This window comes from Thermothelomyces heterothallicus, assembly GCF_042370625.1.
Source record: "Thermothelomyces heterothallicus CBS 202.75 unplaced genomic scaffold P884_scaffold_24, whole genome shotgun sequence".
NCBI classification, from domain to species: Eukaryota; Fungi; Ascomycota; class Sordariomycetes; order Sordariales; family Chaetomiaceae; genus Thermothelomyces; species Thermothelomyces heterothallicus.
In genome coordinates, this window is record NW_027192585.1 from 343,668 (window position 1) to 356,024 (window position 12,357).

At 44.5% G+C, this 12,357-nt stretch overlaps 2 protein-coding genes across 2 annotated transcripts; one reads left to right on the forward strand and one right to left on the reverse strand.

Annotated features, from left to right (window-relative positions):
* Window positions 1-2,090: 2,090 nt before the first annotated feature.
* On the reverse strand, window positions 2,091-2,360 carry P884DRAFT_302145 (uncharacterized protein; the record flags this gene model as incomplete). Its single annotated transcript, XM_069444913.1, has 2 exons — window positions 2,091-2,210; window positions 2,274-2,360. 2 exons carry the CDS (start codon window positions 2,358-2,360, stop codon window positions 2,091-2,093), a joined length of 207 nt encoding a protein of 68 aa, XP_069295062.1.
* An 8,138-nt stretch (window positions 2,361-10,498) lies between these two features.
* On the forward strand, window positions 10,499-11,807 carry P884DRAFT_207810 (tyrosinase-like protein; the record flags this gene model as incomplete). Its single annotated transcript, XM_069438821.1, has 4 exons — window positions 10,499-10,656; window positions 10,726-10,888; window positions 10,956-11,028; window positions 11,089-11,807. 4 exons carry the CDS (start codon window positions 10,499-10,501, stop codon window positions 11,805-11,807), a joined length of 1,113 nt encoding a protein of 370 aa, XP_069295063.1.
* Window positions 11,808-12,357: the final 550 nt, after the last annotated feature.

Here is a 12,357-nt window from a genome sequence, read left to right on the forward strand (position 1 = left end):
TCTAACTATATTATAGATACGTTCGATCTAGGGATTAGTATTAATATAATAACAAATCTTCTTATAATAGAAGATTAGCTAGCCATTTATAATCTTTTAGTCGGTATCTAGCCAAAGTAGGCCAATATTAGTAATCTTCTAAGCTTAGTCTATCGCTAGTTATAATACTATATATACTAGCTATAGCTAAGGGGAACCAATATCTATTTAATTAATTATAGCATTCTAAAGAAGTCTAACTATTACCCTCTAGAGTAATCTTATAATCGCTTCCTCTATTAGGTCTAATAGTAAGAAAGGTATATATCCCCTTATAGGGTTATCCCCTACTAGTATTAATATTATTATTAGTAATCTTCCTATTAGCTAGACTATTAGTTAGGGGTTTTATAAAGGTCCTTACTAGGGTTCTTCCCTTTCTAGAAGTTCCCTTAGTATATTAATTATAATTATAGTTTAAGTAGCTCTAATAGGTCTACTTAATATCTAATTACCCTATCTACTTAGACTTACTAGGTTTAGCTTAGTCCTTAAGGTCTCTAATAGATCTAATAGGCCTATAGGCAAAGTTATCCTTTATAAGGTAGTTTCTAATAGTATAGTAAATTATTAAACTAGGTCTTTAGGACTTAATATTTTTAGGGTCTCTAAAGGTCGTTTATACTAGCTTTCCTCCTAAACTTATACTTCTAGTATAATTCTTATTACTAATAGTAATAATAGAATAGAAGCTTTATTTAAGAGGTAAGGAAGGAGTCTTATAAAGTACCTAATAAGTCCTTTTAAGGTATAATCATTAAGAGTCTAGGATTCTAGGTAATCCTTGTCTATTAGGTAGTTATAGAAGTCCTAAGTATAAGTAAAGTAGTTATTAGCCTCCTTAAGTAATACTATTAGCTTAAGGAGTCAAAGGTCTATTAGAGAGAGCTTCTAAACCTAACGCTAGTAAGCATTTCTAATAATAAAGTAGTAAGTCTAATACGCTTACTATAGTTTAGACTTATTTATCGGTTCTTAATAATATTATTATTACTATCATTTTTAACCATTTAGGTATCTATTTAGAGTAGAGGGGTATAGTTACTTAACTTAGGTAAATAGTCTCCTATAGCATTCGAACGTAAATAGTAACGAAGATTATAGATTTAAACCGGTAATAGGTACCACTTGCTATAGCTCGATGGCTATAAATGACTATAGCTCGGACTAGCTATAAGATACGATACTATAATGGTATTTGCGCTATAGGTGGCACTCCTAGACCTACTGGTATAGGTCTGTAGAAGTGGTGATAAGATGTGTTAATTCTTCTAAGTGCCAGAGGCACTTAGGGATGCTGTCTAAATACATGTCTATGACCCCTGGCTCATCATCCCTGTTGGTGGGTCCGTCGGATCTGACCCACTGACAGCCATATGCTGTAATAGTATTGCTGGCCAGAATGGTCGACAACCCCGAGCAAGCTGCCTATATCATTGGTGAGTGATGGTCACCCAGTCTGCATTGGGAAATGGATTGCCATGTTTATATATCCTGGCTGTTCCTCGCCGTACTGAAACTACGCAGAATTGGTCACGCTGGATGACCGCCTTCTCGGTACCGGGCAAAGGCGACTAGATGTGGGGGGCCTGGAGAGAGAGCCTCAAGAGCGCCTTCAGCAGCTTCGTCCCTCGCGGCTCAGAGTTTATCCAATCGCGTGTCATGTTCTGATCGAGATTTTCGGCCGTGTGGTTCCGGGTGCTTGCCGAAGACTGCTGAGTGGAGGAGAAATTTGGGAAGCTGGACGAGCAGACGCACGACTCAGAACATTACCAGGGTCGGACAATCTTCTGCCACTTCTTCCTTTGGCAACCCAGATTTGGCGCCACGCCGGAGCACGAGGGGGCATCGGCGGCGGACCCGGGCGAGGAAGTCGTGGGATAAAGCGATAGCGAAGGTGATGCCCCCGGCTACGGCCTGGGTACAAGAGCGTTGGTACATTCGAGACGTGCCGTGCGTTTTCTACCCCCCCAGCCCGAGACGGATCCAGAGGACATGGAGCTTGCGGATGAATAAGAGCAACAAAGACTCAAGGATGAATGTCTCCGGTTCTATGGGAGTTGGCGGTAGTTTGAGAGGGCGGCCATGTTGAACAGCCGGCCGGCCCTGGGCTGCGCGCCGTACGAGCGGAGGTAGGACGCGATGAACTTTACGTCGTCGACCGCGACATCCTGCGGTATATTGTCGGAAGCCGTGTAGGAGAGCTTGCTAGGCGTCTCGCTCTCATAGCAGACGCGAGGCGCCAGATCCTTGACGGGGGCCGGGGCAGGGACTGCCATGACGCCGCCCAAGACGGCAAGGTTGACGAGAGCAGAGATCATCTTGAGCGAAAGAGAACTTTCCACGTTTGGAATGATTTCGAGAGAGCTGGAGTCTTCTGTTCTGGCAAGGACGGCCTTTGGTCTCGGGAATAAGTCGGACCCCCCATATTCCGAATACTTGGCACACCAACACCGCTGTTCAACCTAACCACTTCAATCTACCATAACTTGCCTAAGTTTTCCTCAAACCACTTCAAACTTCATAGGTATATTCAAAAGTCAAGGATAGCTTATACTAAGCAGGATTTATAGGATATAGTGCAATGTGCTGGCCTTATGGCAACTGCAGATAAGCGTACAATATTCTATTCAACTACCTTAAGGAAAGAAAGAGGAGAAAGTAAGTATAGGTGCCGAAAGGGGGTTCTGTTTCCTAACATAGGGAGTGCGTGTATGCTCCGGTTAGGGCCCGGTTGGGTGTCAGGTTGGAGCCTAACCGGGTCCTGAGCGCGTGCCCTACGAACGCCCTACGAACGTATGTGGGTCTAGTCCGAAACCGGGTATAGCCCGTTATCGATTAGCCCGGGTGGAGCCTGGGCCTGTGACATGTAGTTACAAAATACTATATTACTTACTATTTAATTCGAAGTATTAGCTAGAAGTTTAGAATTCCTATAGGGTAGGCTTATAATATACTAGCCTTATAGCTATTATAGATAAGAATATAATGTTTTATTTACCTACCTAAACGAGAGAAGGGAAGGTAAGTTAAGGAGTTATAAGGAGAGAAGCCTATTATATAAGAGGTATATATATACTCTAATTAAGGCCTAGATAGGCTCTAGGTTAGGCCTAAATCAATCTCTAGCTATATATCTAATAAAGGACCTATAAATGTCCTATAAACTAATTATATATACTTAGATAGGTTAAGTAGGTCTGGTCTGTTGCTAGGTAAAGCCTAGGCCTATAATAAGACCTATTAAATAGCCTAGTAGAGGGAGGTTATATAGAGGGTAAATATTATAGGGGAGAGGTATAATACCTATAGGACCCTAGCCCTTATTACTATATTTTCTATCTCTTAGGTATTAAAGTAAAGAATAGTTATTCTATCTTATAGTTATTACTTAACCTAGACTATTAATTACTTAAGAAAACCCTAGTCTTATAAAGTAGCTATTAGCTAGGTATAGTTAACTATATTAAATGCCCTTAAAATGTTAAGTTATAAGAGGGAGGCTATTACTCTATACCTCTAAGTATCCTAGACCTAGGTAGTAACTAGCTAGATAGTTAATTCTATAGATCTATACTTATAGTTACCTATCTATTTAGGTAGGAAGAGCTTATAGGCATCTATAATGGCTATAAACTTCTAGGTAACTATAGCCTTAAATACTAAACTAGGGTAGGAACCTCTCGGTATAACTAGAGGGATATAGGGTACAGATTTGTTTTTCTAGTTCTAAATAAGTTATAATATATATAATAGATATAAATAGGGGTACTTATCTAGGAGGTACTAAGGGGAGATAACAAGGATAATAGATAGTTTTTATAGAATAGAACAATAATAATAGCAATAGACTACTATTATAGGCTTATTTATATAAAGATAAGGTTCTTCTTTCATTTATAAGTTTAGCTATCTTTTTCTATATAGGTAGACTCCTTTATATCTACCTAGAGAGGCATCATTATTATTATCTTTATATCTATTATTACTACTATCTAAAGGGCTAGACTTATCTATTATACCTATGAGTACCTAGATACCCTAGTGTTAGGGTAGCCTACTACTTAGGATAACTATCAAGAGAGGTAGCACTATTACAAGGCCTTTTAAGTTAGTTTAAACTAGTTATAAGGGCAGGTAGAGGGTCAATTATTCTAGGCTAGTGGGTTACCCTAGGGTTGGCTAAGAGAACTGATCGTTAGGGAGGAAAATCTCCCTTTCGGATCTATAGTCTAATAGGTACATTTTATACCCCGAATTGGCTACTTATTCCTCCGGCTATATTCTGACGCTATCTACCGCCTGGCAGGGTTATACCTATTAGTGTATAGTATCGGCCCTCTATAGTTTGCCGCTAGTACGATTAGGTTATATTTGTAATACCTAGATACTTTAAGCTAATGCTCCTCTCTATCTGACTAGAAGGAGGTTTGGTCTTAGAGGTATATAACTACTACTAGGAGAGGCTAGTACTAGTTTACTATTTAGGGTAAAGTAGGTTTATAAAGGCTTTCTGGGCTTATAGAGGACTACTATCTTAGCCCTCTTTAACTAGGCTAGGAAATAGCTAAGTTATAGGCTCTCTAAGACTAATATAGCTAGTATCTAAAAGAGTAGCTACCTATAAGTCTTTAATAGGCTAATAAGGAAGAGGTCTTCCCCTAGGGCTTTCTATAGGGCTACTCTAGCTAGTGTCCTATCCTTATCTTATCTATTATTATTAAGGTAGCCTATTACTAGGCTACTAATAAAGGATATAATACTATTATAAGGCTCTTTCTAGTTAGGTTTAAACTAGTTATAAATAGAGAGAGGTAATTATCTTAGGAATAGTGTAGGTTACCCTTCTATATCCCTATTAAATTATAGGAGTTAACTAATTCTTAGGGAGAAAACTCCCTTTTAGATCTATAGTCTAATAGACACATTTTATACCTTAATTAGCTACTTACTTTCTCTATCCCTACCTTAACTATACCTACTACTAGTAAGGTTATACCTATTAATACTTAATATATACCCTCTATAGCCTACTATTAGATATAGGTTAAGTTATATTTATAATAATTATAACCTCAAAATATACCTTAAACTTTAGCTTCTTATAGTTATATTAGACTAGGGTTAGAGCTCTTGGTATAACTAGGGGGCTATAGGATATAGTTTTATTTTTCTAGTTCTAAATAAGCTATAATATATATAGTAGATATAAATAGGAGTACCTACTTAAGGGGCACTAGGAGAGATAAGGAACTAGAGATAGTTTATATAGAATAGAATAATAATAATAATAATAGTAATAAGGGCTATTATCGGCTTATTTATATAAAGATATAATTCTTCTTTTATTTATAAGTTTAGCTATCTTTTTCTATATAGGTAGACTCTTCTACATCTACCTAGAGGAGTATCATTATTATTATCTTTGTATCTATCTATTATCATTACCCTCTAGAGGGCTAGACTTATCTATTAGAGTTACAAGTACTAGGACGCCCTAGATACTTTAAGCTAACACTCCTCTCTATCTAACCAGACAGAGGTTTGGTTTTAGAGGTATATAACTATACTAGGAGAGGTAATACAGTTCGTGTCTATAGATACGTCCTTGTAGATCCTGGCAAACGATAGGCTTACAAACGCTAGGACAAACGGTAGTTTCTTTGTTCCTATCCTCTATTTATACAGAGCCATAGGGCTAGTAAACGTTGATAGAGGACATCGATCTTTTGAACTATTTTGAATACCATAACCAGACCTCTATTAAATGGTAGCGAGCACTGCGATCAACCATCTAACAACCATCAACACTGGATTTGTATCGCTCTAACGATCGGTTTAGTACCAATATCGCGATAGTTACGCTCAGTTTTAGCGACTTGGTAACCGAACCGAGCAATTCTGTTATAACCATTTCTCTGTTCCTAGCGACTTGGTAACCAGGGCAGTTTTCCCTATCCATCTCTCTATTCCTAGTAACTTAGTAACTAGGACAGTCATCTACCCTTCTATCTACCGATCTTCTTCTATCCTAGCGACTTGGTAACTAGGATATTCTTCTACCTTTTAACTCTATCTTCTACCCCTTAAATCTATCTTCGTTTACCCTGATAAACGGATCAAGCGAATCTCATATTAATACCTGGATCTTACCCCCGGGACGATCCTAGTCCTTCTTCAAATACCCCCTCTAAAATGTTATCATACAAGGAACTATCTAACTACGTAGCAAGCGTACTATAGAAGCGTGATAGAATGCCTCGTCTACCGTATCTACCGGAATCTAAGCCTGACCCTAACACTGACCTACCGCGAAGCTAGTGATGGCTTTATTAAACAGGAGGGACCTAATTCTAGTTACGAGCAGGGCTAAAGGTATAGATTAGAGTGATATACAGGACACTATAGTAGTGATATAATACTATTACTTTTAATTAGGTTATTGACGTAGAAGGAGAGCTTAAATCGGGAGCTATTTAGAGCCTGTAGTACGGGTACTGCGTTTTCTTTTCTAGGCGGGGGACTTAATATAGTTTGTGTCTATGGATATGTCCTTGTAGATCCTGGCAAACGATAGGCTTGCAAATGCTAGGGCAAACGGTAGTTTCTTTGTTCCTATCCTCTATTTATATAGAGCTATAGGGCTAGCAAACGTTAATAGAGGATATTGATCTTTTAAACTATTTTGACTACTATAACAAGACCTCTATCAAGAGGCTAGCACTAGTTTAATATGGTTCTAGGTTATTAATATCTAATAAATCTACTTCTAGGCTTTTGAAGAACTTATTACCTAGTGTCTTAGCCTTCTACTAATAGGTTATAAGCCCCTTTTTAATGGCTAAGAGCTTAAGGGGGTTAACTAGTAGGTAGCTATATAGCCTATCCTATTACTCTAGCTTCTATAGTAGGTCTACCTAGTTAGTAGGCTCCTATAAAATAGTTATCTAGCTTTTAATCTTTATAGCTATAATAGTCTTAGCCTAGTTATATAAAACCTATTAAAGTACCTCCCATATATAAGGGTTTAGAGCACTCTTATAGGCCTTCTCTTTCCTATATATATAACTAGAGACAGTCTATTATACTATACTATAGTAATATAGGAAAAACGATAATAATATTATATTAGTTAGAAAGTAAAACGTTAAAGTGGTCATAGAAACCTTAGCGTTTTTTACTAAAAGCCAGGTATCATATGTTAAGGTTGGTTGTTAGCACTCACGAGCTAGGTGGTAAGAACGTACCAATTAGAGCAAAGCTAGATAACTAATTATCAGGGGTCGGCTCGTGACATTGTCTGGGACGGGATGAAATCGAGATGTGACGTGACAGTACTGGCCGAGAACCAATTAGTTGTTTCTCGGAACGGAAGCGAAAGAGAAGACGTCGGTACACGGTTCGGGCAAGGATGCCGAATACGGCTCGGGTGGGATGCAGTATATCCGTGCGCTGTGCAATGTCAAGGGGCATGCGGCGGATCGACCGAGAACATCGTCTGATGTACAAACGGAACAGAGATTAGAAGTAACTTGTATTTTCCTCCCTGTAGTATTTGGGGACTCCATGTTACCAAGGTGTGCACAACTGATTCAAGTTGAAAAATTCTGACCGTGCTCCGGACTTTTGGTCCCAGGACTCGCACGTGCAAGACTGCTTAATTGCAGCTCCCCGTGTCTGGAAGGGAATTCTTTCCATCCCACCTGTCTCCTATTGAGGTGTGCGTAACTTAACTACCTTACTTGATAGGTATGCACCTAATATTGGGTGTACAAAAAATGCCTCGAATGCTTGACCTTGCGCCATGTTCAATCACATAGCCTTCCTCGGTTTTGACTCTGGATACCGTTGCCACAATGACATGCATAGGTCTGCTAGCCCTAGACTACGCGCTACACTACACTAAGATGGTTAAGGGGCAAAACGTGGCAGTTGGCGGGTCTTGGTATGGTCTCGACCTCCAGGAGAGGTTGAGCTGAGCTTGGCAAGTCACATTGCTGATGAACCGCGCTGCTCAGAGAATCATGAAGAGGTCGTGTCAACATACGCGAAGAGCTACGCAGTAATTAGTGCACAAATCTGGGGTCCATCAGACTACTCTACTCTGCACTTCTAGTAGATACGCGCTCCTGTGTGCAGTAAGGCTAGTGTAGTATTAATTGGTGTAAGGTAAGGTCAAGACAAGGTCAACGCGAGCGGAGGCCCTCTGTTCTGGGTTAGCTTCTTTGCTAGGGGAATCAGTTGCTCTCTCCCCGAAAGTGGGGGCGGAACCTCGATGCAAAAATCTGGGTGTCGCTGTGGGCGGCCATTGGAAGATGGCGTGAGGGGAAGGCCATGGATGGCTTGGAAAGCTTACACGGGACAACTAACCTGTCAAAAGAAGATATCAGCACGGGGTTACATGGTGGATAGAACTGGTAGTTCCGACAACCGCGAGCTTTGCTTTTAAGTATCACTATCGAGGAGATACCTACACTACACCAACAGAGTACGGGTTCCCTTGTATGTATGTACACATGTGTTGTGCAAGTTTAGAGACAGGCCACCAACGTGAGAGCATGGTCGTATGCAGTCGCTGTATTCCCGTTTTGCGTTGGTGTTTTCCTGTCGGGGTCGAGCGTCGAGAGCACGAGTGCAGACGGGAATTCGTGGATGTGGTTCGGCAGCTTCAATTATCGGCAGCCAGGCTGGCTCTCTGCCACGTTGTGGCGGCCACCTTGCTGGTGGCCGATGTTGTGTGTTTGCCTCGGCCAACCACGCGTCAATGCGCAGGAAGCGAAACCACGGCGCCGGGTACACTAATTACCGGCCAGCCAGCGGACTAACTATTGACTTGGCTCTGCACGTTGCGGCATGCTTGCTAGGGTTGCGCCGGTCCCGGAATGCATTCGCGAGAGTCCATTTCGACAGATCACGGACAGAGCATAACTATTTGGTGTGGTCCTTGCGTTCACTGCATCGGCGTAGACAACCCCTGTCGGCGTTGAGACTGTGTGGTGTTAAATTAGACGGTGTGGAGTACGTAGTAGGTTGCGATGGTGCCCACAACCCGGCGGGACCCCGGCGGGGATCTGTTGAGATGGTTGGCCGAGCAGCAGAGCGGGACTGGGGTTGACATGGTTGTTCGTAGCTTCCGAGGCGGAAGCTAAACTGCTAAACTGACTGACGCGCAGCACCCACTTCATGTTTTTTGCGCAGTCGCTCAGAAGATTCCGAGACGCATCTCACTACATATAGTGGCATTTGCTTGACATAATATCCTGACATAGTGGCGTCAAGGTATCGGGCTATTCGCTAGCCCGTGCGTAGCCGTATGCACCTAATGCTGTTGGGACCTCCGTTACCTCACTTGCTTACGCTGACCCTCGACCAGGAATATTAATCGGTGTCACCACCAGAGAAAGCCCTACCGAATCAAGACAACCTAACTTCGGCTGCACAAGCGAGAGTTTGAGGAACCGAGAAACAAACCGAGGAAAAAGAACTAAACAGCCAACTGTTAAAATCCTTCGCTTAACGGGAGCAGGCACAGGGCGCTAACGACGTACTGTATACCCTGCATGCTGCAGCGAAGAAATCTGCCTTCTAGAACCACGGTCCGGAGGTGCGTACGCGATACACAGCCATGCAAGTACGCCGGGAAAGCGGAGCGGAAGCGCGGCAAGAATGGCCGTCTGGAAAAACTGGAAAACTCTCAGGCTTCTGTGCAACACAGTTCAGATTCGAAGCACTTTCTGGAAACCAACTGCTGACTGCATCCCGCGGTCGTACCAACGTTGCCTCCCACGAGCGGCCCGAAAGTGACCGGTTGTTTTGAGTACCAAACAACCATGCTGGTGTGGCATCGCCTTGTGTGTCGACGTGCGATTCCCCAATAGTGCCGAGGACCTCTGCGTATGTACTGTGCAGTACATACATACAATGGAAACAATACAGCGGACGCAGCAACCGGGATAGGCGGCCACGCTCGGCCGCATCAGCCCGCCGAGAGACAGGCATCAGTTCACTCCTGCAACGCACTGGTCCAATCCGCAACCCCAGTAACAAACCCTGGTGCAAGCACTTGCAAGGCAAGGGGAAAGGGAAGACTGGGAAACCTTTTCATTAGGAGGAACCCTTGGCCCTCGGCAGCTTGGCGCTACCTCCTAACTATGTAGCAACCCTTGCCTGCATGATGTGGGTCCAGCGACTTGCACACCTTGCAGCAATATCTCCGACCAACCGCGGCCAGGGAGCGAAGTTCTCTCATCGTGGCGGAGGGCTGCGAAAGGCCCCCTCGGCTGCCATATGGCATCGGGCAAGGGCACCTCGACGTTACGCCCAAAATCAAACATAAGACGGCCGTCCCGTCTCGAGGTCGGCCGGTGCCACTCGACGCAACTATCTCGCAGGTTCCAGTCCAAAGCAGTTTCAACGAGTCAACATGAAGCTCTCGGCGTCTCTGGCCTTGGCTGCGGCCATGGGGGCCTCGGCCACCTTCAACATTCCCGCCTTTGAGCAGCTCGCTATCGACTCCGGCCTGGCTCTTGCTGGTCTGAACGGCATCGCCCTGCTGCAGTCAGCCACCAGGTACGGCGGGTCGTGCAATCTTGGCAACGTCAAGATCCGCCGGGAATGGTATGTCGATCACCCGTCGACCCTGATCTCCTGCATTCCGCAACAGCTCCGTGTTGACCCGGGGATTAGGAGGACGCTGTCCAAAGCCCAGCGGAAGAGTTACATCAAGGCGGTGCAGTGCGTCCAAGCTAAGCCTAGCAGACTGGCAGAGGGTATTGCCGCCGGGTCCAAGACGCTCTTCGATGACTTTGTTTACGTGCACATGAACGCGACCCCCTTCATCCACTACACCGTGAGCATCCGCCGATAGTTCGAGGAATCCTGTTGCTGCCGAGACCCCTGGCTTACCCTTCCTGCAGGGCAACTTCCTCATCTGGCACCGCAACTTCATCCGCGTGTACGAGAAGGAGCTTAACGCCTGTGGCTACAAAGGTATTACGTGTTCTTGAGGGCCGCTATGTCCGATGCCATGTAGCTGATCAAGGAATGCAGATGCCCTCCCCTACTGGGAATGGGGCTTCGATGTCGAGGCGCCACACCTTTCACCTGTCTTTGACGGGTCTGATACATCGATGAGTGGCGATGGCGAGTTCGTCCCTGGCCCCGCCCTTGAGCTCCTGGTTCCCGGCAACGCCGAACCCGTGGTACTGGCGAAGGGTACTGGTGGCGGCTGTGTCAAGACGGGCCCGTTTGCCAACATGACTGTCCGGTTGGGCCCAATCACGCAGCCGGATCCGACCGCGGACAACCCGCGCTGCCTGAAGCGCGACCTGAACGCCGATGCTGGAAAGCGCTTCTCTAGCTTCCGCAACACAACGAACCTCATTATCAACTCGCCCACGATCGAGTATTTCCGAACCACCATGGAGGGCGACCCCAACTATGTGCCCAACTCGCTGGGGGTACACGGCGGCGGCCACTTCATGATCAGCGGCGACCCGGGCGCGGATGCCTTCATCTCGCCCGGCGACCCCGCATTCTACCTTCATCACGCCCAGATCGATCGCGTCTACTGGATCTGGCAGATGCTGGATTTTGAGAACCGCCAGGGCGTCTTCGGCACCAACACTATGCTCAACTACCCTCCCAGCGAGAACACCACCGTTGAGGACACCGTCGATGTCGGTCACCTCGGCGGCCGGATCAAGATCAAGAACCTCATGAGCACTACCGGGCAAAACGGCTCTCCTCTTTGCTACATTTATCTTTAAACATAGAGGACAGTTAAAAGGAGTCAAGGGAAGAATGGGTCTTCACGGTCGGAGTTCCGGGCGGCTGTCTTTAACTGGATTTCGATATCTCGGATCTAGTGGTTCGGGGCGAACCACTAGTGAAGCAACCTCGAGAGAGAATACTTGGTGTCTTTTTTTGGTCCATCCTTGCCGGCCCTATGCTCCTATTAATTGCGGCGTGCTCTGCCCTCTTCCCTCTCACCTTAGTAATGATTCTCGGCCAATAGTTCCTCGGTTTCCTTTTTTTTCTTTCCTTTTATTTTTATATTTTTTTCTTTTACATTCCGAGCACCTTCTGAAGAGGAAGCTTTGGAGTTCTGGAGTATCGTATATTGTGCATATTGTACAGTACCTACCTCCCTGATAATGGAAATCATGCAACTGAAACACTAGTCAACCCTAACCCTTGGTTCCATGGAATAACTTTCTGGCAAACTACGGAGTAACTACAGATTAGTTATAACCTTTTTTTGGGTACCGAACGCACTCGGAAATTCAGATGGGGGCCACCGGCAACTTGACCCGGCTC